Source organism: Lacerta agilis, chromosome 6 (assembly GCF_009819535.1).
Source record: "Lacerta agilis isolate rLacAgi1 chromosome 6, rLacAgi1.pri, whole genome shotgun sequence".
Classification (NCBI taxonomy): domain Eukaryota; kingdom Metazoa; phylum Chordata; class Lepidosauria; order Squamata; family Lacertidae; genus Lacerta; species Lacerta agilis.
In genome coordinates, this window is record NC_046317.1 from 60,608,435 (window position 1) to 60,635,563 (window position 27,129).

The 27,129-nt window shown below is 45.2% G+C and overlaps 1 protein-coding gene across 4 annotated transcripts; it reads right to left on the minus strand.

The window, feature by feature from the left end:
• Nucleotides 1-131: 131 nt before the first annotated feature.
• PPM1J (protein phosphatase, Mg2+/Mn2+ dependent 1J) lies at nt 132-27,129 on the minus strand. 4 transcript variants are annotated; one of them, XM_033152964.1, is made up of 10 exons: nt 25,424-25,723; nt 17,650-17,776; nt 16,780-17,103; nt 14,264-14,376; nt 10,059-10,143; nt 6,424-6,542; nt 5,664-5,727; nt 4,468-4,575; nt 2,914-3,065; nt 132-1,937 (listed from the first exon to the last, which is right to left on the minus strand). In XM_033152964.1, exons 3-10 carry the CDS (start codon nt 17,032-17,034, stop codon nt 1,790-1,792), a joined length of 1,044 nt encoding a protein of 347 aa, XP_033008855.1. In that variant the 5' UTR covers nt 17,035-17,103; nt 17,650-17,776; nt 25,424-25,723; the 3' UTR covers nt 132-1,789. The 4 variants fall into 4 exon arrangements, with proteins under 4 accessions (XP_033008855.1, XP_033008856.1, XP_033008857.1 ...); XM_033152966.1 differs by lacking the exon at nt 25,424-25,723 and adding an exon at nt 27,103-27,129 and having other exon boundaries at nt 1,790-1,937; XM_033152963.1 differs by lacking the exon at nt 25,424-25,723 and adding an exon at nt 19,936-20,138 and having other exon boundaries at nt 1,790-1,937.

The window sequence follows — 27,129 nt, forward strand, 5'->3', positions numbered from 1 at the left end:
GGTTCCCATGAGAAGCATTCACTTGACTCTCATCTCTCACTGGTGACAAAGTAAACATCACAATCGCCAGAAAGTGACAGCACGACAATTGATACCAAAGTGCTTTCCAGCAAGAAAGAGCCTTAGCCAGCTTTTACTTAGCGATGGCAACTTAATAGTTGCAGTTTTTCAGTTGGTTCTTTAATCTTTTCTCAGGTACTAATGCCATACTCTACAAAGAGATCCAACCTTCCAGGATCTGCCTTTACATAAAAGAACTGTGTAACAGCACATTTACTCAGAAGTCTCGCTGAGTTCCAAGGGGCTTACTTCTAAGTAATTGTGCATAGGGCTGCAGCACAACACAATGATCCTACACGTGTCTGCTCAGAAATAAGTCCCACTGTATATTGCCTGCGCTTAAGAGGTGGCAGGCGTTTTTGTGAAGCCTGGAATTAATTTCTTCTTAAAACTCAGTTAACTCGCAGCTAGATAAGAGTACAAGGGCAAATTTAAGGTGCAAGTTCCCCCAGCCAGGGATGGTCTTGCTTTTGCACAGCACAGCTAGTAGAAAACGACAGTTCCATGAAAAAAAATGAATCCATTTCTTCCCTGTCACAAATTTTGAAGGCTTCTTATTCACTGAACAAAGAACTCAATGCTTTGGGCTTCAGAGGCAGAGCTTCAATTCCAGAAGAAGTACATTACTTTTCATGGAAGGTGAATAGACCAGAAGTACAGTTCTTCCCTCTGTAGAAATAGCTGTCTTCTATGTTTCTGCTGCGTTTCCAGCACCAAAGTGATCTTTCCGGGGCGTAAGTCTGGGATGGGATAACTTCCTACGCTGCACTGGATTTCTGTATCTTATTATTTAAGGGTCAGTAGTTTAAACCAACTAGAGATGTCTCATCACGGTCATTTTTTTCTGTCTGTTCTTCTAAGTGCACCCCCATCTGGTGAAAGTGTGGCACAGCTGATTTTCTCCAGGGATATTTTCTACGAAAGGAATATTTTTTGCACCTTTCCTTCATTGCCATTTGGAGATGCATTCATGAAGAACCAACCAACTTGGCCAAGTTACAGCAACATCCAGGATTAGTGTAAGAAATCCCTACGGATGCATCCCCTCCTTACTACGCAGCAAGTGGTTTGGAGTGAAGGGTTCAGGGGCCGCCTTATGGCAAGCCGGAGGAATGGTAAACAACCAATCAGCCGCATTTCCTTGGTGCTCCCTTTAGCAATAAGCATCAAGGATGGAAGGGAAGGGAAATATGTTCTAGGCAATTAGGCATAATTGTCATGATGGTGAGGTGTCCTTGGCATCTGACAAAGCAAAATTCAGCTGCCCCTTTGCAACCACGGGGCAGACGGAAAGAAGAACGCACAAAATGGCTAAACACTGTGGGGAGACTCCAGTGCTGCTACCCAATTTAGAGGACATCTCCATGTGACCAAAAGCCCAAATTTAACACAGCCCTTGGAATGCGATATTTTCTACAGGTCTCCAGGGCCGATGGGTGTAAATCCTGAGAGGAACGGCTCTGCCTTGACTTTCTTGCCGTTAACAGAAGTGTGGACCAGGGCTACGTCTTTGTGTCCCTAGCTGGAACCCAGCAAGCTGAGACACGAGTGGGACAAGAACCCAAGGTCCCACAATCCTCTTCAGAAGACTCCAGCATCATGAATGTTCCAGGTGTAGGGAGAATCTACAGCCTCCTGTCCTGCTGCAAGATGGTGGTTCTTTCCCTTGGCTTTTCTTCTTCTCTTTAAAGTCTAGAATCACGAACCCTGTGTCCCTGGGACCTGAGGTTCAGGTGTAGTTTCCTGGACCACCGAGGGGAATAACAAAGACAGAGATATCATCTCCAGAGCCCAGCTTGTCATTGGCCAGCCTCCAGCCACGTTCCTTCAGAACCCCTCTGGACCTCACCACCAACTCCTGGGCCACCATTGTGTACCTGGGAAACAAAACCAGCCCATCAGAATGCACACGCACAATGCCAAGAGACGTGGTAGAGTACAGTTATTTTTTTAAAAAGTACTTCTTTTAAGTGTGAATGGTGTTCACAATAATGATCTGATCCCGCTTCATTCCCTGTGCAACTAATTAGGAGATCTTAGGCCAGTCATTCACTCTCACTCATCTTTCAAATTTGGCCTGGCAGCGGGTGGGGATATAAGGATCTGGCCTATTGGCCAGAAAAGGTTCCCCACTCATGTTTTCAAACAGTAAAGTGCAAACGGTTGGTTGCTTATATTCAAATGTATGTAATGAAGTTCCAACTTAAAAAAAAATAAAATGGGAAGCTGAAATTTTGAGCAAGAGAGTGGGCAGGAACCTCTAGCATAAAGATGGGATTTTGAACGGGAAAACAGCTGCCAGTTTAAAAGGTTAAGAAACCCCTCCTTCTCCCCACACCTAGTACTCAAAACTGCAACCTCTTAAGGCTGCTTTTAATTTCCAAGAAATTGGTGCTTCATTACACAGACACACATGAACAACAAACACATACAGTGGTACCTCGGGTTAAGAACTTGATTTGTTCTGGAGGTCCGTTCTTAACCTGAGGTACCACTTTAACTAATGGGGCCTCCCGCTGCCGCCGCGCTGCTGCCACACGATTTCTGTTCTCATCCTGAAGCAAAGTTCTTAACCTGAAGTACTATTTCTGGGTTAGCGGAGTCTGTAACCTGAAGCGTTTGTAACCCGAGGTACCACTGTACTTTGCCCCCAAGACCTAACACCACCAGGGGACTTGAAGGTAAGAAAAACAAAAATCATTCAAGTCCCAGAATAGAAAAGAGGTAAGGAAACAAACCAACCCCAGACTGAGAGCAGACAATGGACCTCAAAATCTTAAGAAATAGTCTCTGCTCAACCACTCTGGTGTAAGTATTCCTCAGCACACAGGTGCAAAACCTTGCCCCACTCACCTGCAAGGGTCATTGGGCTCATAGCCCATTAAGACATCAAATACCACATTGGCAACCTCTCGGTCATTGGTGACATCCCAGAGGCCATCTGTGCCCAGCACCAGCACATCGTCAGGGCAGTGCTCATACTGTGTGAGGTCATAAACGCGAACCTGCAAAAAAACCGTAAGGGATGCAGCCTCACTGCTATGGTGGCGAGGCTCTGCAACTGCTTTTCCTCAAGGAGAAGTACTTTCTTTTTTTCTTTTTTTGTATAAATTTTTATTATCATTTTTCAAATATACCAATTTTACAACCAATTCAAAATCAAATACAAATTATATTAAACCATCGCTCCGCCGAGCTACGACTTCCCTCCCCCACGTCAACAGGCTTTCTAGTCCAATCTTATCGCGCAGTTTTTGTTCACCATATTCACCTATGTCAAAGGTTTATTCCAATCCTACTAGTGTCTTTAAACTTCCTCTGTTCAATCTTAAATACTCCACAAATTTACTCCATTCTTTTTGAAACCTCGAGTCGTCCTGGTTTCTGACCCTGCTGGTCAGTTTTGCAAGTTCAGCATATTCTGCCATCTTCGTCTGCCACTAAGGAGAAGTACTTTCTGAGTCCTGTCACTCCCCAGAAGTGAGAAAACATCTACGCTTAGACACCCCATTCATAAGCGTGCACAGGAATCTTGGAACAGCAGCACTATAGCTACCCAGTAAAATTATCCTGGACACTGAGGTCCAGCTCTGAGGGTCTTCTGGTGGTTCCCTCATTGTGAGAAGTGAAGTTACAGGGAACCAAGCAAAGGGCCTTCTCAGAAGTGGTGCCCGCCCTGCGGAACGCCCTTCCATCAGATATCAAGGAAATAAACAACTATCTGGCTTTTAGAAGACATCTTAAGGCAGCCCTGTATAGAGAAGTTTTAAATGTTTGATGTTTTATTGTGTTTGATGTTTTTATTTGTTGAAAGCTGCCCAGAGTTGCTGGGCAACGCAGTCAGGTGGGCAGCATATAAATTGTTGTTGCTGTCTTGAAGCCTAGCTCTTGTCTTCTGCAGCTACACCAATCTTACCCACTGTTTCAAGCCTCTCTATAATGTACTCTCTCCCATGCACAAGCCCCAGAATTTTTCTGCCTCAGAATTTGATCCCTTGCAAGCCCTCCCTCCAGTGTCCTAAAGGGACTACTGTATAGATTTGTTGATGGTGGTGGACGAGACCCCAGTCCAAACGCTCAAGCCTGAATTAAAAGCACCACCTGTGTGGATGTGTGTGTGTTGTACAGGCTGGACACATGAGTGGTGTGTGTGTGCACTGGAGGTGTGTGTGACAATCCTGCAAATCAGAATGGAGTGTGACAGAAAGAAGCATCTTGCCTGCAGCCAAACCTGGTTTGGAGAGCTAAGGGTGATCAAAAAACTCCTGAGGTGGATGAGGGGCTCAGCTCCAAAATTCTCCCCTCACAACAACTTTGAGTTTTGGAATATTTGATGAAAAATAAAAATATGCTGCTACTGAGCAGCTGTATTTCCAGGAAATAGAATCTTAGCTCTGATGAACTCACCTCTGGGGTGCAAGACAGGAAAGGTTTGATGTGGATGTTGGAGCTGTACACCTTGAGATCATGATCACCCAAACCCCGCGTCACCCCAATAGTCGCCATCATTCGAGCCTAGGAGGAAAGTAAGGGGGGAAGCCTTTTAATAGGATAGCAACATAATGAGCATTTGTGCAACTCGGATAGGCTCCTAGCACTCTGGCTTGCCTTGCATGCAGAAGGTCCCAGGTTCATAAGTATGGAAAGAACGATCAGAGGCAGTCACCAATAGAAGAGGAGGAGGAGGAGGAGGAGGAAGTTGGACTTGATATCCCACCTTTCACTCCCCTTAAGGAGTATCAAAGCGGCTAACAATCTCCTTTCCTTTCCTCCCCCACAACAAACATACTGTGAGGTGAGTGAGGTTGAGAGACTTCAGAGAAGTGTGACTAGCCCAAGGTCACCCAGCAGCTGCATGTGGAGGAGTGGGGAAGTGAACCCGGTTCACCAGATTACGAGTCTACCATTATTAACCACTACACCACACTGGCTCTCAAGTAGATTATATAAAGTAGAATATAGACCTCAATTAAAAGAAATGACTCAATTTTTGAGCATGCCACATGCCTCCTCCCATACCAGCCTGGCTATACATTAAGATCTGCAGATGAAGCCTTTGCCTGGGTGCAATCAATTGGTGAACTATGCATGTAGAAAAGAGAGGGCCATTTCTGTGGTGGTGTCTTGACTTCAGAACACTTTCCTGCAATCTTTTCAGCACCAGGCCAAGACATTTTTGTTTCATTGTTTTAAATTGCTTTTATGGGCTTTGTTCGCTTTCTAGTTTTATTATGTGTTGTCATCTTGTTTTTAGTGTTGTATGAAGTGTTTTTATGCTTTCTCTTATTTTATATGGCATTGCATTATATTATATTGTATTGTATCACCCTAGAACCTGTTAGGATGAAAGGTGGTTTAAATTTTTTAAACATAACATACGTTGCGTACTATGGAGTGGGGGAACAAGCAGGTAGGTATCATACAAAAATTGCTCGGTGCAGACTTACCAATGAGGCGTCTCTGTCAAAGCCAAAGTGCACTTCTGACACCAATATCGCATACCTCAACCTATATTATTAGGTCTACTCCGAATCCTCATGCCCTGGTTTAATGAAAATTCTCTCCACTTCTCCAACGATTTTCAAATGTGCTCAGTGCCTCACCTTTTTACCCTCTCCGTAAACAAGTGGAAACTTCAGGTCATCTTCTTCTATCCTTTTATATGCCCTGGTTAGAAAAAGAAATCACACAAAATGTGTTGCAGTGCAGATGAAAGTTAGAATAGGAAGCTGCCCAAGTAAGACCACTGGTCCATCAAGCTCAGTACTGTTGCTATTGCGTGGCAACAGCTCTCCAGGTTTTCGGACAACAGACTGTCTCAACCCTACCAGGCGATGTTGAGGATTGAATCTGAGACCTTTTGCATTCAAAGCATATGCTCTACCACTGAGCTCTGGCTGCTGTGAAAAGCACAACTGGATATCCTCCTCCCAACGCCAAGCAAGCAAGCAACAAACTCAGGTCAGAACCATTTCACTTAGGTAATTTCCCAGAGTGTACAGGCATGCATTTGCACAAGCACACACAGAATACATGCTTTTCTCCCACTGTTATCTTTGACCAAGCAGGATTACTTAAGTCATGCAAAAATATGCAGAAACTCTTTAGTAGAAGCAATAGCCATATGAGTGTGCACATCATACTCCTCTATAATACCAAAATAAACTCCCTTTTAAAGAAAAGCCTCCATCGTCGGTCTCCAGCTTTAGTAAAATGACAACGAGAAAAAAGGGACTTTTCTAGTCCAGCTGACTAGGGCAGTGGTGATGTAACTAGCTGCCACTAGAACACCGAGTTCCTTCATCTTGCATTTCTGATTGATTCTGGCAATCAGTGTAATCTAGATCAGATGAAAAGAGTTACCAGCCATTCATGTTTTGGTCCCTGTACAGCATCTTTTTCCCCACTTCCTTATGCTGAATTCTTCGAGGGAACTCGAGGTGAGTGAACTCATTCCCCAGCAGCTCAGGTCTCAAAAAGCCCTGGAAGAGGAAAGGAAGAGCAAGTTTAGTGATGAGCACTGCCTGGATCTTCTCCACCCAAACAACAGAAATCCGTAAGCCCCAGATCCCGAAGAACCCTCATGGGGGCGCACTGAGCATTCACAAACCCTTCTATGATTTGTTCCACATGCATCCCTTCACATATATATGTATGTGTGTTTGTATGTCTTACACTTACAGAGAAGATAATTTGGGGAACATTTGAAAGTGCAGATCCTGCCACCCCCACCCTTCCCACCCCCACCCATCCACCCTCGCTCTCACACACAGGAGCATCTAGGTCCCACGTGGACCACTTTCAGGAGGCTCTTATTAACCTCCTTGGTTGGGGAGAAGGCTTCTCTCTCCCACACACCTGACACAGGAAGTACACCATTTGAAAATGTTATTCATGCACAATGTCTCATGGTATCTTCTGTATTTTTATGGATTTACTTAGGGAATGTTTCTAAACTGCTTAACAACAACATCTCTAAGTGGTGCCAATAAAACCATATGAAATCATTATCAACAATACACAGATAAAACGGGGGGGGGGAAGAGAGAGAGAGAGAAAAGCAATATTAAATTGCATGTTGGGATTGGCTTGTTGAGGTGAAAAAGTTATTGGTAGGCATCTAAAACAGTATTGTGAGGGTCAATAAGCAGGGAGTTTAAAAGTGTAGGTGCTGCCATGATGAAAGATGAGCCACAATTTTAAGCACCTTAATTATTTGCCCTAGAAATGAAACTGTCATTGTCAATAGTGGCAGTTTTACTGCTTGAGCAAATAGTATCTCCAAGGGACAGGCAATCTAGATCAGGACCATGGGTTAAATCCCTACTCTGCCCAACATATCATATCTGGATCCCCACTCCTGCAGCTATTATACAATAAAGAAAAAACCCCAAGGCCCAGTCTTGAATAATATCTCATCTTGTTTGGAGCCAAAACTTTCTTTTCAGTACTACAGTTGAACCTTGAAGGCACATTTGCATCTTCTGCTCATGGCAGAATTGACAAGGATCTCCCCCAAGCCACAAACAGTTTTGAAAAACCTTATAAAGTCACATTTGGTTAATAATATAGCCACTCAGCAGAGAGCAACTAGACCTCTGTGACTTGCAAAGGTTCAAGCAGTTTTATCAAGCAGCTACCTAATTACTAGCTGAAGCATGAATTAACAAGAATGAGTCACGTGCAGAAAAAGCTTCCAGGCACAAAAAACATCCAAAAGTGAAAACGGAAGCTGAAATTATTTAATATATATTTAAGGGAGGCTAATGCACCAATCTCAGTGAGTGTGCAAGCACCAAAGTTTGACTGAACAGGCAATAATTTTCCATTACCCTGGACAATCTTTCCTATTTCTGTGCAAATGGGGGGAGGGGGGAACCTACTAGACTAAATCCTATACAGACTGAATCCTATGCTATGTCTGGAGATGTCAGAGCCCCATTTTGATACCAGGTTAGATGCTCCTGCTACAGCAATTCATTCTCTTCCGCACATACATTCAGAGGAAATTAAAGGTGGCTTTGAGATTGGTTGCCTTTTCATCCTGCAAAGGAAAAGGGCTTTCTTTGTCCTCCTGGCACTGCTGCCCTAATCAGGGTTTAATTTTCAGAGCTGGATCTGTGATTTCCATGACTTGCCAATGTCTTTAAAAAGAGGCCATTACTCACCAAGCAAACCCTCAACCAAAGAGCCAGCAACAAAAGCACAGAAGGCAGTATCTACATTCAGCATACCTGGTTAAACCTCACAAGAATGGGGCCCAGGACTCAAATGGGCAGCAAATTATGCGGTGAATCCCCTTCACTCACCCCGTTGTGTATTTTGAATGTAACTAATCCAGAGAAAAGAGGAAATGGGCAGAAGAAATTCTATTTTTTATGGCACAAAAGCAAAGCTACAGAAGATTATATACATCAGGTTTCCCTCTTGCAATGATTTAAGTGGGGCATTTCAGATCACACTGGCACAGTGCAAAGGATCGTTGCTCTGGCACTACTTACAGAAAAGGGCTTAAGCTATAAAAGGGCTTTGGCTCAGAGCAAACTGCTCAAGCCCACGGGGGGAAGTGTAAGATTGGTTTTCTGAGTGCTCAGTTTCTTTATCGCAGCCAGTGAAGAGGATCTATTACTCGGTGCAATTTCCTCCCTTCCAAGACATGGAAGCTGTTTGGATATAGAACAGCAGATAAGATTCCACCTGGTGTCTTGCCAAGGAGGTCCACTCTGAGCCAGGAAGCATTGCCAGCAGCACCTCTGCTTGCTTGCATTTTGGAGTCTCTCACTGTGCTTCCCGTGGATTCTTTCCCCTCCTCTGCCTTAGGGCAGAACTCATGCAATATGCAAATAATTTTAACAAAACCATGGCAGCTTCTTCCTCTTCTAGGGAAAAGAGTGCTCTCTCTCTCTCTCTCTCTCTCTCTCTCTCTCTCTCTCTCTCTCTCTCTCTCTCTCTCTCTGTGGGTGTGGGGTGTGTGAACCTTACCTTGCAAGTCTGACTCTAGAATCTGGGGGTCAGCAGGGGGAGCAAAGTGAAAGGATGGAAGTGAGCAGGGCCTATATTATTTTTTCTTGTGCAGTGCTCAGGAGCATTTGGGAAGCAGAAAGGCAGGAGCCCAGCACCACCAGAGCCTCTGGACCAAACTAGGCATGACCGTTAGTTAAATAAATGCAGTTCACACACACACTAGTAAAATAGCAGCCACGGGGAAAGCCTGAGCAGCATCATGACCACAGGCAGTGAGCAGGAAGAATTTAACCCTCACCACCACCACCACCTGCTTGCGATGGTCCCAAGAGGAACTGCCCCTCAAAGCTGCTTTGTGCTCTGGAGGGAAAGTCTCCATTGCTTCCCTCCTGATGCAAAGAGCAGTTTGTGGTGCATTTTCTTTAGCACCATGGCAGTGGATGGAAAACACACATGTTATGTGGATGGATGCAATTAACACCACTTCTAGTTGGGTCCTCTCTTTATTGTACCTTCACTAAGAGAGCCTGGAAATATGGAAGGAAGAGACTGAATGTTTATCAGCTACAATATCTGCCACCTCCGAAGGTTTATTGCCAGATCAATTAAAAACATCAATCCTGTTCACGCAGGTTGCTGTTCATTTTTAGCACTGAATATTCAGCACAAGGTCGGGTAATTACCGGTAATACCCCCTCCATCAATAACTGCAGTACAGCTTCCATTATCAGAACTGGTTCCTGAGTGGATTCTGTTTTGCTATTCTGTTTTTCAAATTAAATTTCCATCTATAATTTCATACTACAAAATAGTATTTTCAATTACTACAAAACAGTATTTTGAAGTTTGTTAGGCTGTACATGTACATATGGCTGTTAAGTATGTAGGTTTAGACATACATTTATTGGTGAGCTATTAGGGGCGCTTGAAGACATTGTTCATATTAAAACACCTTCTCACTTTTATTCCTGGATGGGTTTGGTTGGGCAGTGGGTTAAAATAAATCAGATAGGGGAAAAAAAGTTATTTCTTACTAAAAACTGCAGCCTTTGCCTCTCTGTCTCTGGAGTAAACTCCCTGGACATTGGAATGATTTCCCCATTACGGATGATAATGGCCCTGCAATGAAACATGGAATGAGGACATTAGAGAGCATGTGAGAGAAAGAGACAGTATAGGAAGGGAAAGCAGAAAGTACATCCGTGGGCAAAGGGAAGCAGCAGTGTTAGCTAAGGTCCACTTTGCGTATGCTTATTTTCTATACAGAAAGGTGATTACTGTGCAGGTGGTTAGGGGAGAAGAATAAGCATGAAGTGTGGCACGAGAAAATGGTCTAGGTCTAGGCAGCTGATAAATGCAATGCATTGTCACACATTAAGTGGCCTAAAGAGGCTCCCTCTCCCACAGATTCCTCTTCCCAAAATGCCATCTTATGAGGCATTTGCAATTGCATCGTGGAGCTCAGAGACCTATCGGTCAAAGTCTCCTTGATAGCCTCCTCTCAATTGCGCTACCACAATTGGAGGAGAGGATCCTCTAGCTCGCTGCACCCCTTTCAATCTAAAGAGGCAGAATTCATTCCTGCTGTGTTCTAAGGATTGCTGTAGCTTCTTGTTTCATAAGGAAGGTTACATCTAGAGGCCTTGTCTTACACAAGGCCATTCAGTGAGGTCCATGGAGAAGAGATCTGAACACAAGTGTCACATTTCAGCTCAGTACCAGAAATTCTCTATCTGTGCGGGAAATTGCAGGCACAGGTATTTGGGATTCTTCTCCCACTTCAAGAAAACCTCTCTGTAAAATGGATTAGATCCTTCCTGAACCTGATGCCTTCCAGATATTTTGGAGTACAACTCCGATCAGCAGGCCTCTGCAGAACTTGTCTGAAGTCCGGGGCGGAAGTCCCCGGTTGGCTGGGAGGCCTGGGATGTTCTTGGCATGATAGCCTAAGTCCGGCAGGTCCCTGGCGGGGCACCCTAGCCAGTTTAGCCCTCCAAGGCCTGCTGCCCCTGTGGATCCTGCTGCCCAAGGTGGTTGCCTCACCTTGTCTCATGGGTGGGCCGGCCCTGAACAGTGCAACATTGGGCAACACAAACACATGATGAAAGGAAGCAGAGCATTAGGAAAAATCAGTCTAGAAAACAGCAGAAAGAATGGGAGGTGATCATGAGAAGAGAAGCATGGCCAACATAATGGGTAACCATCAACAAAACCATAAGATACAAAGTGCTCAATACATAAATTTGAATATGCACAATTCTCACTCCAGCCAACACTATTGATTGCTGACATACTGAGATTGAGCAAGAGAAGTGCTGCTGTTTTCAAACAAAAAAGGTTTTATGAACAAAAGAAGACACAAAATTCAACTGAACTGCAATGGTAGGCAACAACTGTGCTTAACTCCCAAAGCCTCCAGGTTTGCTGGAAGTGGCAGTTCTAACTTTGTCTAAGTCTTCCATCAGGATCCCAGTTCTGTTCCACTAAAGAATGGACTATGACATATTTAAATAATTATTCTGGTTTGATGAAAAACTTGCATTTGACTGCAACAGTGATAGAGAGGCTGTGCCACAGCCACGTGCCCAGAGCTCCCGACTGATGCATGGGAAACATTCCCAACAAATTTGCCCTTCCTATCTTGTTAGCCATTCATTGTTTCCTACTTGGTTCCCCGCCCCCTCCCCCCCACACGCATGCATAGAGCAGGGGGTAGCATCTCTGTTTTTCATGCAAAACCACAAAGAAGACTGACAGAGAAATCAGAATGAAGAACAGAACAAGCAGAAGACTCAGTGGGGGGAACAAAACCTATACTTGCCAACTCCAAAAAGAAAAAGAAAAAAAAGCCTACAATCATTTCCCCTTGTTTGGGAACCTTTGCCCTAATTAGCATCCTTGTTTCACTTTTCATTCATCAATATTTCAAAGGTTCATAAGGCGACAAAAAGACATTTGATGAGAAAAAAGTCAAAGATGACACACCAAGAAAGTAATGGTATTCCACATTTAGAAATGAATCACTAACAGCAACTGTAACCATGGGCACTGTATCAACTATGGATTACAGTAATTGGAGATATCCACACTGCTCTATAGTCTAAACGTGGCCTAGCAACTATTCCTTAGCCTACATTATGTATTATCTACTGCTGTCCCTGCCTCAATGTTGTATGGTATCCCTGCCATGCCCCTGAAGGGGAAAATGTGTGCACATTGGCTTCCATGAAATTAGGGGTGCTACACAATTGTGGTTCTAGATCATGTGGAAGCCTATGCACATGGAACTCTATGTGCATAGGCTCCTCCTCTTCAGACATTCCCACCAGTGCCTAGGGCTGGTTCCGGGAATACTCACAGTGTTGGGAGTAGTGCCACAAATGCAGCCTCACTGCCTATTCTACTCATGGAGCCCCTTCGCTGTGAATGATGGGGGCTATTCTCCGTAAACTACAGTTCAGTGAGGAAGAAGAGCTAAGGATTTCTATTGGAGAATTATCACAACCTTCTCCAAACTGCAGTCCCAGGATTCTATTAAACGTATACCACCAATGAAAGTTTGTAACGTAGATATACCCAGACATCTCCACACTTGGGTTACAATACACTATCTCACTGATTACACACACACACACACACACACACACACACACACACCGTACATCCATGCTGGTTATGACTTTGAGCATGGCTTCCTTGCAGTTTATAGGTACCATCAGCAAACCTCCTGATTTCCTGTTCTCTAACCTAATTTCCTACCAAAGCGACCACAGATTGACAAAAACAGTTTCAAAACACACCCACATTCATCAGGATGGAATCTACATAAAAGAATAGTTGTTGCACACTAAAGCCTATTCCTCATACTGATTAGGATTGAAAGGGGACTATAAAAAGACTCAGAAATAGCAAAAAAGGTACAGTATGGCCTTAAGGGGGGGGGAGAGGGAGAGCGGTGACTCCCCTACTATTGTCTTTCCCTCTTCGCATGCCGAAATCAATAAGACCTGAGATTAAAGGGTGTCAGCAACCCAAAGGTGAAAGAAGGGCATTTTGAGCAGGATTTCAACAATCCTGTGGAGGGTTTTGGCCAAAAAAATCAGGTACTAGTTTTTTGTTTTAAATCAGTGAAAAGCATCTGTCAGATGCTGGTACTCTCAAAATACTTTCATTTATTTTCAATGTTTACTAAAGAGTTTGGGTTAAAAATAAAGAAAACAGTTACTCATTGAAATATAGCTATTTTCATATTTGGCATTAGTACTAGATGAATGTCCTGATTATCAAAGAGAGATTTATTTTAAAATTACTGCTGCAAGGCCAAGGTAAAGAGACAAGCAGTAAAAACGTTTTTTAAAAACACATCAAAAAAACATTGATTGTTCCATGCCTAAGACACAGCACCCCTTTCCCCCGTACAATAAAGTCTGCGTGTGTGGGGAGAGAAATGGGAAAACACTTGTTAGCTCTACACCTAATGCTGTTCTACCTGCTGAAAACACAGACAGAGCACAAGCAGGGCTGGCAGTCCCAATTTTGTTCTCATTGACTCATGGTCCATCCTTCAAGGCCAACTTGTGAAAATGGGTGTGCTCAAACTGTAAAACTTGGTGTGGCCAATCTTTTTTTCTTTTCTTTTTTTAAAAAAATGCTATGGGCTGGTCCAAATGGGACCTTTGGCCTCACAGTATCAGCAGCTGGGTACCAATGGGAGCAACCAGGCAATATATGATTTTTTAAAAGGTAAGTGTTTGAAAAACAAAATTATTTTTTTAAAAAAATGCAGGCGCTTGGTGGGGGTTCTGCAAACACCTTTTGGCATCACAGCCGTTCGGTAACTCAGATAATGACTATGTAAAGGCCAGGGAATATGATTCCTTTCCTAGTGCCACCCTACGTATACCTCCCTGGTGGTTTACTGCCTCCACCATAGGGCATAGGTGAGCACACGGAGGGGCGCATATTTCTAGATCTACTTAGACTTTGGTGGGTAGGTGGCTTTCTCTCTAACGCTCCTGAAAGACATATTTCTTCTGGGCTCTCATATGACCTTTCCAATCTCACTTGCTTACATGAGGGCATTCCATTCCGTGACCAACTGGCAACTATGACGGGGAAAGACTTCGGTTCATTTCCGCTAGGCAGTCAAGGAATCTTATCCTTCCCCTGGTGACATGGCTTGGGCTGCCACGACCCAGCAAGCAGCAGAGTAGCCTTTCCCACCCTCTCTCTCTCCTACCTACTGTCACCTGCGTTGGCCACGTAGAACTTCCCCAGGAGATAAACCGCAGCCAGGGCGCAGCAGCCTCCTGATGCTTGCCGAGCCACCCGTTCCTGCTCAATCTGAATGTCCTGGGGAGACAGAAGAACAGATGTTACATGAGGTGTGAATGCATGCAATGGTAGCCCAATAATCTGTTTTAAGATGTGGAAAAGCCATGTGGGGGAAGCAGCTATCAGGAGCAGAGAGTGATTCATTCTTTACCCACTCACCACTTTGTCGCTCTCGCAAATAGCTTCCCACATAGGTACCTGCACTTCCAACATGCTTCTTGGGAAGCACATATACCTCAGTCAAGAACAAAACAGACATGTATTGCTTCTGTTCTAAAGGGTGTATATAAATTGAAGCATTTTCCTTTAAAAATGCAGACATTTTTTTCCAATCCCCACTTACCTCGGTAGGAATGGGGAAGCATTTGCAGATAAATACGTACTTGACATGATTATGCTGATGTTTCTATACTCTAGTGTATTGATATACTCACTTGAGGTTATCTTTTAAACTTAATAAATCTCTGAAATTGGCTTCATGGCATTTGGTTTCCTCTTGGGTCAAGGAGAGCAGCAGAACCCTCAGACTCATTCCTTATTTTACTAATGGAACCACATCAACTCCTAATCTGCTTTTAAAGGCAATCAATGCCTATTTTTCCTAATCTGTTTTAGACCTTTAGTCCTTCCCTTCCTCTTCCAATTTAGACCAAGCTAGGAGGATTTTAATTGCATGCAAATAATTAACATGCATTTAAAAAAAAATAGCTGCCACAGAAAGGAAAAGGAATGGGATTGGGACTGCAGTACATTAAGAGGAAGGGTTAAACCTGTCCTCCTCCTCCTCCTCCATGAACCCAACAAACATCTGTAGAAGCTTCCCTTCCCTTAGCTCCCAAGGTTACCAGCGGTTAGGAATCCTGCAGAACGTATTTGCTTTTCAGCAACAGTGCATCCGTCCTCTCCTGAAGTAGCTCCCTTATCTGAGTTTGCATGGCTTTAATATACAATCTTGCAAACGACTGTGTGCTGTTCCAGTGATGTAATTTGTTTGTGTGTGGTAGCTTCTCATCACAAGATGATAATATCATGGTGCGTGAGCATTGTTGAGGAAGTTTCTGCCCACACATCAATCCCAGAATGCACTGGGCATTTCTCCAAGATAGGATCAGGGATAAGATTTTTTACACACACACACACACACAATCAGTTCAGTAGGGCTATTCACTTCCTCGTTATTAGAATAAAAGAACTGTAGCATGGTAAGGGACCACGAGAGTCATCTAGTCTGACCCCCCGCAATGCAGGAAATCTTTTTACCCTACATGGGGCTTGAACCCACAACCCAAAGATTAGGAGTCTGATACTCTACCAATTGAGCTATCCTGCAGGTATTGTTTACAACAACTACTAAAAGGAACAATAGTGTTTAAAATCTGCAAATATACATGATTAATTATTACAGCAAGGTAGAAAGGAATGCGGTGGAGAGACTTGTAAATATTTTTAAAGGCATTTGGGGAAGGGCTGTAGCTCATTGATAGAACATCTGTTTTCATGCTGAAGGTCCCATGTTCAATTCCTGGCATCTCTAGGTAGGGCTTGGAATGTACCACTGTCTGAAACCCTGGAAAGCTGCTACCAGAGTGTAGACAACACTGATGGACAAATGATCTTTATATGGCAGATTCACATGTTTCTATTGCTAACTTATTTAAAAAGTGGAGGTGAAACAGTAGCAACAGCACATTTACTCTGTGCATTGAAGGTCTGGGGATCACTATTAGACTTCTCAGGACACATACCTACACCCAGTTTGTCATGTGGGAAGCCATGGCAAATTATATGCTTACAGTGTATGCAGCTTCTGACTATGTTACTTCCTGTGCTGCAGCAATGGAGCCTGGGGGCCTGAACTTCACAAGGCTGAGCTGCAGAGGAACAGCCAAGCAGAGCAAACTCATGATCTGAAAGCTGGGTAAGCAAATACCCTGTCAGACCAAATAGTCATGGGTAGCCCTGTCAGCATCTTGGCTGCAAAAGGAAGTGAATCCACATTCTGGATGGAGGACAGCCAGGCAGGAACGGAACGCACCCCAGATCCTAGGACTCTCTCCAGCTTGCACTTCATGCCATGCCTGTCACTGTGTGGGCTCATCGAAAATGGTTAAAAAACAACAATTAATTTAAGTTTCTTTCATTTGTGACCCCAAATGATTCCAGCTTGGTATCAGAGCTGTACTTTTCTAATTTAAATCTGAGATTTAGGAAAATTCGGGAGTGAATAATTATCCCAAGGTCACTTTGTCATTTTCAAGGTCAAGTAGGATTCTTCACCTAGAATCTCCCATGTGCAAACTCAGTTTTGTATCTATTGCACTCCACTTCTGGCCAGTAAAATCTTTTAAAATGTTTTTATAGCACTGAATCAGACCTTCTTCTCCAGCATACCCCCCCATATTTTTTTCCTAGCACACTCACCATCTGCTTGAATGCATTCTCAATAGCTCCCACCACCAAACTCTCATGGGAAACAGCCTTTTCCATATGGAAGCGTGGCAGGGCATTGTTTGGGACCTCAGCATCTTCCTCAGCCAGAGGAACCCTGTTTGGTTCTCCTACAACTGTCCTGGAACCATCTTCGAGGCAGATTGGAGGAAGGGATGAGTCTTGCAAGATGTCCACCAAGTCTCGGAGTTGGTCACGGATTTGGAAGTGAAGCAGCTTGGATGCCATGACTGCAGCTCCGCTTCCAGCATGCCCATCAAACAAGCCCCAGTAGTAAAAAGTCAGGCCTTTGGTGCCCTGCAGGGAACGAGGTACAAATCAAATCAAATATAAGAGAGAATTGCCCCAAAGAGCCGAAGGAAACAAAACACATGTTAAAAGCCAAAAGAAGACGAGGCAGTAACACTAAACAATGCCATAAACTTTAATTGTTGAAGTTTCAGCTCCTTCTGCACCACAGGTTAACTTAAACCATAGTGTGCAAATTTATAGAGGCTTAGAGGACATCCTCTTCCCGGACTCCTGATCTACTGTAATGCAACTGGAGGATGAGAAACGGAGGGAAGGATCTGTGTGTAAAAGGCTGTGGAGGAAAAAAGCTTTAAGGGCATGTATGGCAAATTCATGTGCCACTCATTCCTTTTACAGCAACATTGACAATAAATAATCCAGGGGAGAATGGAACAAATCTCAAGGGAACTTCTGAAGTTCCAAACGTCTTGTGTCAATGCATCAGCTGTGACTGGAATCACTTTCTCCTCTCCTCAAACCTGGATAGAGAAGGCAGATATAGGACTGAGAGCCAACATTTAGAAGGAACTCTATAGTCATTGTGTTGCTCACCCCTTCTAGATCTCCAGAGGTTTCCTTGGGGGCTGGGTTATTCCTCACAGCCCGTCTCTTTTCCACATACACTGCCTCACAGCACGCTTGATCCTCGTTGTGTTGGCTCTTGCCAGCATTTATCACCCTGAGTAGAAAGAAAGATGCAGACAGGCAGTGTTTGATTAGATTAGTGAACTTCCTTTTCCCATGCGTCAAGATGTGATCAAAGCAAATCTTAAAAAATGTAACATAAGCACTGATAATTTGGAAACACTGGCCTGCGGGCGCTCCAACTGGAGAACAGCCTTTACCAAAGGTGCTATGGACTTTGAAGAAGCACAAACTCAGGGCGAAAAGGAGAAATGAGCTAAGAGGAAGGCATGTTTGGCAAACCCGCACCGTGACCAAGTCTTGCCCAGAAACCTGTGTCCCCACTGTGGAAGGACGTGTGGATCCAGAATTGGTCTCTACAGTCACTTATGGACTCACTGTTAAGACTGTGTTCATGGAAGACAGTCTTACTCAGCTACGAGTAATCGAAGAAGAAGAAGAAGAAGAAGAAGAAGAGGAGGAGGAGGAGGAGGAGGAAGAAGAGCAGCTCTTTTACAAAGCTGAAGACGAAGTGTCATGTCAATTCTTCCAGGAAAGTGGAAGACAATCTGAAAGAGGGCATATTTGGCAGTCACAGTTCCACACATTGCACAATATGCTGTCTGCTGACTGGGCACTTTGCCTTGCCGAAGACCTGGCCCTGGCAATGTGTGGTGTGTACACTTATCCCACCTTTGCTGGTTTCTTTAGTGCTTGTTGAACTGGTGGCCTGTGGGCATCAACAGGTCCACTAAGCCATTTCTAGTGGCCCAGCAGCCCCCATCCATATTTACATGCACCAGCACTGCCACTAAAAATAACAAACCAGAGTTCCATAGAGATGGTAGCAGCATCAGTGGCAGCATTGTCCTTAGAGGAAAGGAAAACGGCTCAGAGTCTAGTGACGGCTCAGGATCGCAATATCTGAAGGACTGTCTTTCCCCATATAAACTTTCCCGGACTCTATGTTTATCATCTGAGGCCCTTCTTTGTGTGCCTCCTCCACATGAAGTCTGGAGGGTGGCAACACGAGAATGGGCCTTTTCTGCAGTGGCTCCGTTTCTGGAATGTTCTCCCCAGAGAGGTTCATTAGGTGCCTCCATTATATATTTTTAGGTGCCAGGCAAGAACACTCCTCTTCAACCAGGCCTTTGGCTGATTTAATATCCTACAGCCTTTTAAATGTGGGGTTTTTTTGGGGGGGGGGTATTATTGTTTTGTTGCTTCTGGTTTAACTATTTATTTGCGCTTTTATCTTGTATTTTTACCTTGTGAACCGCCCTGAGCTCTTTTGTTGAAGGCCAGTATATAAAATCAAAACAAATAAAAAAATAGTGAGGGAAACCAACGGGGCAGAACCTGTTGGAAGCCATTTTCTTTCCTCCTCTCTTCTCCATGGGGAAAATAGGCAGCCAAGAGCTCTGATCTGGGGCTGATGTTTCCTGGGTCTTCTTTATTATTGCAGGCACTCTGGAAACATTGGATCAGTTCAGAGCACATGGCTGTTTACTCCCTCTGTGGAAGAGAAGAGATTGACACCAATGGCAATCACCCTCATCCCTCACCTTTCCCATCAGTCATTAAGCGGTCTCTCTGTTTTTCCTTGTGCTGGCAACAGAAATGAGGGCAATACCAATGTCAGTTGCAAAAAACAGAAACAAAACACCCATCTTTGTGGGAGGAAATTGTAGAAATGTGAAACAGGAACGTTCCCTGGACAAGAGCATGCAGAAATTCTGTCTGCAGAGCAAAAATGGGTTGACGTTTGAGGAGTGTGTGTTGAACAGAGTCTGAGAGTTTTAAAACTCTCAAACTTCCTCTCACGTACACTTTCCCAGTGCCAAGAGGTTAGCAAAACCCTCCACGTGCCTCTGAAGCAATAATATATTTATAAACACATAAAGAACTGGAGGTACAAACAAACTGGAGAATGTCATCGTTTTAAAACTGCAAATACCCACACACACAGAAAGAAAGAAAGAAAAATTAAGAAAATCAAGTATTTAATACACTTTTATTCTGCCATCAAACTAATATACATGGTATCCCACATAGTTCAGTCCCCCGTTTTAGCAAAGATGCTCTGCCTGTGTTTCATGTGCCTTCAGACCATAGCCTGTCCACTTAAATATATTTTAAGACAATGCCTCCTTCTCCTGAAGCATTTCTGAAAAGGCAGGAAGCAGAAAGAAGAGTTTGGAAGATACATAGTACCTCAGAAAATGAGAAGGAAGTGGAGCACACAGAACCTGCTCCAGGTATCAGGATACAGATCCAGGTGGTGTGTTCTTTGCCTGCAGGCTAAATCCAGCTCAGCTGTCATACATCTGCTTGTCTGTGACATACAACTAGTGGGGTTGTCAACTTTTCAACTGGCCTGCGGATCTGCTGTAATCATCAGGCAAAAATAGTTCCTTTCAATTATGTGAAGGGGGGGGGGGAGTGGGCCTATCCTGGCCAGCTTTGTCCCTACCATCTTGCCTCTATACATAGGGAAATTATCTACCAGTGATGTAATAGGATGCCAGCCCACAGAGATACTACATGAATTTGGCTAGCTACCCCCAATGAAGGGCACAAGGAGAAGGGGACGACAGAGGATGAGATGGTTGGACAGTGTTCTCGAAGTGACTGGCATGAGTTTGGCCAAACTGTGGAAGGCAGTGGAGGATAGGGGTGCCTGGCGTGCTCTGGTCCATGGGGGTCACGAAGAGTCGGACATGACTGAACGACTGAACAACAACAACATCTAGATCATCTAGATCATCTAGCATCTAGATCAAGGGAAGTAATAGTACCACTATATTCCAGACCTCACCTGGAATACTGTGTCCAGTTCTGGGCACCACAGTTCAAGAAGGATACTGACAAGCTGGAACGTGTCCAGAGGAGGGCAACCAAAATGGTCAAAGGCCTGGAAACCATGCCTTATGAGGAACGGCTTAGGGAGCTGGGGTATGTTTAGCCTGGAGAAGAGGTTAAGGGGTGATCTGATAGCCATGTTCAAATATATAAAAGGATGTCATATAGAGGAGGGTGAAAGGTTGTTTTCTGCTGCTCCAGAGAAGCAGACACGGGGCAATGGATTCAAACTACAAGAAAGAAGATTCCACCTAAACATTAGGAAGAACTTCCTGACAGTAAGAGCTGTTTGACAGTGGAATTTGCTGCCAAGGAGTGTGGTGGAGTCTCCTTCTTTGGAGGTCTTTAAGCAGAGGCTTGACAGCCATCTGTCAGGAATGCTTTGATGGTGTTTCCTGCTTGGCAGGGGTTGGACTGGATGGCCCTTGTGGTCTCTTCCAACTCTATGATTCTATGATTCTATGAACAACCCCCAATGAAAGCAAGTTTCAGGAACACAATGGCAGGAGCAGGGCCAGCTGGTGCAGGCCCCACTGCATGACAGCAAACTCCTGAAGATGGAGATAGATCACTTCCAAGCTGCGAAAAGCTTTCCCTGGGGGTTCCCTGCTGTTTGCCACTGTCAAGGGCAGGGATGGGCAAATACATCAAAACTTGCAAATTGTTTCTCTTAATATGATGCATTTTTGTATGTTATTTTTCCACTAATATATGATTTCTATGCACACGTTACACTAGCATATAAATTTTTGTACGCGTTACTTGGCTGACAAACTTGCATAGTAAAATTTGGAGACGTGCGAATTTCAAAAGAGGGCTGTTTTCAGCTCATGTCTCGTTTTGGAAAGCGGGAATTAAGTAATCCTCCAATTGTGAACTGAATCAAATTTCTCCCTGATCCCAGGGCAAGAAAAACTGCTGCAGAGGCTGCTTGAAATTTGGCAGTGCTGTGAATTTGGTACATATCATGGCGATTCAATTTACTGTTTATCCATAAAGACTACAGCTGCAATCCTGACCTCACTTATCTGCAAGTAGCTCCCACTGCATTCAATGGGACATACTTCTGAATAGCCATAGTTAAGACTGCAGCTTACAATGGCACACCTAGATTCCTTCACAGCAATAATGTCACCCAAATGTGTTGAGCTTTAGCTCAGCCTTCACAGATTTGTGGGCAGCTTCAGACATTACCAAGAAAATGTGCATCTACAAATGTTAAAGCATAACTGCAACGAACATTGTTCATTATATGATTAAGATTCTAAGAAAGCCAGAATCAAACCCAGATTTTGTGTTTCTTACAATTTGTTACCTATGAAGTGGTCCTTTGGTAAATTTCTACCCTTAAAAGAACCTTAACTTCCTACATTCTCCAGAAATGCATGATGAAAGTATGCAAAACAAACAGGCATTAGTGGAGTTAGGGTGGCTCATTTTGAGCAGGGTCATGGCACCATTGGACAGTTATGTGCAGAGAGAGGCAATAAATCCCAGATGGCCAGGTGCTGTGGGGAGCAATGGCAGTCTTCCACACCCAGCTATTCCTCCAGAACACTCTGGCTATTCCTCACTGTTTGACATTAGACCTAAATGTTCCCTAGGTCTATCACACACATCCTAAACAAGCCTGCTGCCCTCATGTGCCCTGAGGAAGTCATCCCATTGCCAGAGTTGAAGTCCGGTCAGTTTTGGGCATAGAATGAAGATGTGCCACCTTGCCCTCCTGCAGGGGCGGAGCGAGGAGGGCGGGGGAGCGGGCCACCCTGGGTACCACCCTGGTGGGGTTACACTTGGGCGGGGGGCCCGCCCCCGCGATCGGCTCCTCCCTTGGCCTGCGCTGGCGCCTGCTTTCCTGCTGGCTCGGCGGAGGTAAGGGACAGGCGGGGCCAGCGAGGAGGGGTGACACCCTCCCTCTCCGGCCCACCCCGCGCTATCTGCCAGCGCCCAACCGAGCGCTGAAAAAAGCACTTTAAAAAAGGAGAAGGAAGAAAGCAGCCTGCTTTCCTTTCCTTCTCCTTTTGTAAAAGGCTTTTTTCAGTGGTGGCTCGGCAGAGGGGAGGGAGGGGAGGTGGAGGGGCCCGCGAGGAGGGGTAACACCCCTCCCTCTCTGGCCCGCCCCTTCTCCGCACTGCCGCTCTGCCCAGCCCGCCATGACGCGTGCGGCGTGATGTCACGGCGCATGTGTCACGGCCCCCCCGCCCCCCGGGGGGTGCCTCCGCGCACAGCCGCCCCAGGTGGCAAAAGGCTTGCTATGCCCCTGGCCCTCTGCTTCAAGCAGCAAAAATGCCTTGAGTCAGTCCTGGTTATTTATTTACTTCTTAATTATTTTATTTCTGAATCCTTCTCATGAGGCATCTTGAAGCGATGTATCTGAAGAAGTGTGCATGCACACGAAAGCTCATACCAATAACAAACTTAGTTGGTCCTCTAAGGTGCTACTGGAAGGATTTATTATTATTATTATTATTATTATTAGTTATTATTTGATGTACAATAGTTATGTGCAACTGTTAGAAGATGGTGGTTTTTATTATATTATTTATTGCATTTATATACCACTTTCACCTAGGAAGTTCCAAATCCTGCAAATGGTAATGCCCGGACAGTTTCTACAAAGCTACAAATATATGTTTCTATTTACAGCCAATACCCGTTTAAAACACTTTTACTTGGAAGCAGATTTCAATCCAGCCTTCATGTTAAGTGCACTTACACCTCAGGCTGAGATCCTATGTATGCTAAGTTGAGAATCGCCCTACTGAATTCAGTAGCATTTATCTAAGTAAATATTCACTGCATAAACACAATCTGCAACTTTGAGAGTAACCAGTAAATTTTAATGGGGGCTTCTCCAGAGGAAACATTTCCAAGTGTTCAATTGACCACAATGGTCAAGGTGTCTCCTAAATAAAGGTGTCTCCTAAATAAAAAGTTCAGAAAGAAAAGAAAACCAGATCAGCAAATGGCACCTCCCCTATCTAGATAATTATTTTTAGAACCTGTATCATTATCTCAGGGCTGAGCCCTAGTAACCTTCTTATAACCAAGATGTGTTTTCCTGCCAAAGAAAGGCAAACTAAGGTCAGGGACAGAGCAGCAAGGAGTCATCCACCTTTACGAAAAGTGGAATGTTTAACTTACTGGAAACTGAAACTATAATTTTATGTAGATATGTGTAATGTACATAGGAATACAAATAGAATAAAAGAGGGAAGGAGTAAAAGCTCTCTTTTATGCAGTTTCAGTGTTTTGTAATATAAACCTTATGAATTATATGTTTTTTTTAAAGAGACCCAGCTAACAAGCATGAGCACCTTTGTCTGTCAAAACTCCTATATTTCATCAGCTAAATGCCTATTTACCCAAACACTGCATCTCACTATATACCCCATAAAAAGCTTTAGCTGCTGAATTTCTGTCTACAGGAACCTGTTCAGAATAATGTGTGGTGATCTTAGTGAGAATAAAAATTAAAAATTCACCCACACAAGCCTTAGACATCAGAGGGTGTATTTTCTTTTAAAGTAGTTTGCTTTTTGTACGTTCTGGATTCTCTCCAAAAATACATTTAGCCATATTTTCAAGCTTTTTCTCCCAACTCCAAGGACAAGAGAGCTGCTTGTGTGGGTGTGCATGAGAGCCAAAAGTGGGTTAACATTAAATGCATGACTGCATTTAAAATGTCTGAAGAAGTGCATGCACACGAAAGCTCATACCAGGAACAAACTCAGTTGGTCTCTAAGGTGCTACTAGAAAGAATTTTCGATTTTGTTTTAAAATGTCTGTTTTTCCTTTAACAGTAGCAAAGTGAGGGTGGTAGCCTGACTGGGACTGTGGAACATGGGGAGTTTTATTTTTAAACCCATGCTGGCTTGACCCCGAGAGATCCCGATTTCTGCATTTTCAGTGTTTAATCACAACTCTCCATCTCGTATATGGCAAAATCTGGAATATTTCATGAATTCAAATGTCGTCCTCCCTTACGAGCTATACAGTAATAATCTTCTCTATATTGTCCCATATTGTATTTATTATTAACAAAGCTGAAGAAAAAGACAGGAGCTGTCCATTTGTAATGACAAATTTTGGGGGTGGGTGTTGTTGTTGCAAGAAATGATCATTTACAAACTTTCTGAAGAAAATGTTAGGAGACTCAGTCTGATAGCAGCACCTACCTCTCCCAGCAACTAATCCAACACCTGCCCGCCTCACCTTTAAAGAAGGCACCATAGAGCTCAAGCCTTTCCTGGTACTCTCAGCTGCACCTAATGTAAGTGATTCAAGAGAGACATTCTCCCACAGCAAGCCTATGCACAGTTCCTAGAACATAAAAATGTCACACTGTGCACCAGAGCTTTCCAAGCTTTTCATGTTGGTGACACACTTTTTAAACATGCATCATTTCAGGACACAGTTAATCAGTTTTACTAGCAAGCTGGAGGTGAAACTAACGCCTTTTCCAGCCCTGGGAGGAGCGTGGGGAGAATTTGTGCAACACTTACACACTGCAGCAGACACACTGATGTGTCTCGACACACAGTTTGGAAAGCTCTGCTGTACACAGCTGAGCTCACTTCCTCATAAGGATCAGGTTGCATGTAAACAGGTAACAGCCCCAATATGCCTTTAACAGCAGAAGCGGAAAATAGATACACAGGCAGTGTTCCACATTTCCCCTCCTGCACATCACCCAAAAAGAAGAAACATACAGACAGTACTGGATAAAAAAAACTGCATAAAATTTGCATGTGTTGTTGCATATAACTAAATGCAAACTTTAAAAGTACAGGTAATTGCTACAATTTAAGCACAGCAGGGAAGATTGCTAGGAGCTAACCTGTATGCCTGCTCTGTCTACTCTCCAGGTGATGGGCAACTTCAAACACCCTCCCTTCTCTGTATCTTCTTTCTCTTCTTCACTGCCCAACAAAGGAAGATTGTCCTCTGCGAAACCGGACACGGAGCACCCTGCTTGGCTTGGTTAGCTTAAAGAACTACTCCCAGCCCCATAGCCCCGCTCCGCCTTCTCCATGAGCGGCCGCAGAGCATCTTCAGACCGTCCAAGGTGAGTTAAGCATCTTGGACAGCTGACTAGCTACGCGACGGGGCTTCTCCACCTGACCGCGCACCTGAGCTCACAAGTCCTCGGAGAGAGGGGCGTGCCAGTCTAAGTTGCAACAGGGTGAGCGGCGCAGCTGCACGAAGACCTACGGCGCAAGGGTGGGGAATGTGGGGTGGGGTTGATCGCGTTTGAGGAAAGGGCCAGTATCAATTGATCAGCGGATTGGAAAGGCCATAGCCCTAGTCTCATCGCATTACCCCATCTACACGTGAATACACCCTCCCTTCTCGACACGACACCCTCATACAAAGGGAGCTATGGCTAGAATGATTAAGAAAGGCTGATGTTAAAGGTTAGATTATAGGAGGGGCTCTGGTGCTGGATCCGTATTCCACAAGGACCATCTGGATGCATGCGGGAAGCCCGCAAGCACCACGTGAAGGTAAACTGCCGTGCGCCCTTACCGTGGTAGAAACAAACACGCGCTCACCAACAGGTTTTCAGTGGTAGACTGCCCCCGAAGCTGGAGGCTCGCTTTGCGAATCATACATAGACCGTAAGCTCGCCTTAGCTCCGAAAACCTTATCTTTAAATCCCAAAGTTGTCTGAACACGCTCAGAGACACTTTACCATCCGCTACACGCCCGAGATTGTGGAGGGCAGAGAGGGAGAGACAGACAGACATAACTACAAGACCCACAAGCACGCACCCCCACTTAATAATAATATCGGGGTGGGGTGTACTACCCAGCGGTCCCGCAAAGCACCCCTCTCCCCGCCTGCCCTCCCCTCTTGCTCGCCCTCTCCTACTCGGCGTAACCGGTGCTCCAAGGCAGGCGGCGGCGGCTCTCGCGGGGGCTCTGGACGGCTCGGCCCGTGTGATCATCCGCCCGCAAAAGCTCCTCGGGCGTGAGCTGTAGGAAAGCCGGTCTGGAGAAGCTGCTTCGGGGCGGTTCCCGGCAGGGACTGGTGCTGGCGGCGGCAGCAGCGGCGGTGGTGCTGGAGCTGGGTCCGGGGGCAGGGGGCGGCGGAGGAGGCGGAGGCGCCGCCGCCGCCGAGCCGGAGGAGGCCGAGGCGGGCGGCGGGCTCGAGGGGCTTCCTCCGCCCCCCAGGCCCCCGACGAGTTGCGCCATTGCGGAGCGCACCCTGCCCAACCTGCTGCAGGAGCCGCTGCCGGGCGCCGCGGGCTCGGGGAGGCGGGAGAGGGAGGCGCGCTGCCTGGCTCCGCCCCGCCTCCGCCTCCGCCCGCTCGGCTCGGGCTGCAGCAGCTCCGCCGCCAAGTCAGGGAATCTCCGAGCGAGCACCTTCCCCCTCCCCAACCAGCTTCCAGCATCCTCTCGGGGCGCCCGAGCATAGCAAGGGCCTCCCTTTCCCGGGCGTCTTCAGAGCCCGTCCTTCGGTGTCCTCACCACCCCAATGGCCTCTGGGGCGAAAGCGACTCCTTAGCACCTCACCTCGGAGGAGTCCCTCTTGCGCGCGCC

Excerpts from the sequence above, each read along its gene's own strand:
- PPM1J (XM_033152964.1), bottom strand. The coding sequence starts at position 17,034 with ATGGCATCCAAGCTGCTTCACTTCCAAATCCGTGACCAACTCCGAGAC. Across the intron at positions 5,728-6,423 it reads GACCAAAACATGAATGGCTG|GGCATATAAAAGGATAGAAG; the intron begins GTAACTCTTTTC and ends TTTTCTAACCAG. Across the intron at positions 3,066-4,467 it reads TCCTGTCTTGCACCCCAGAG|GTTCGCGTTTATGACCTCAC; the intron begins GTGAGTTCATCA and ends GTTTTTTTGCAG.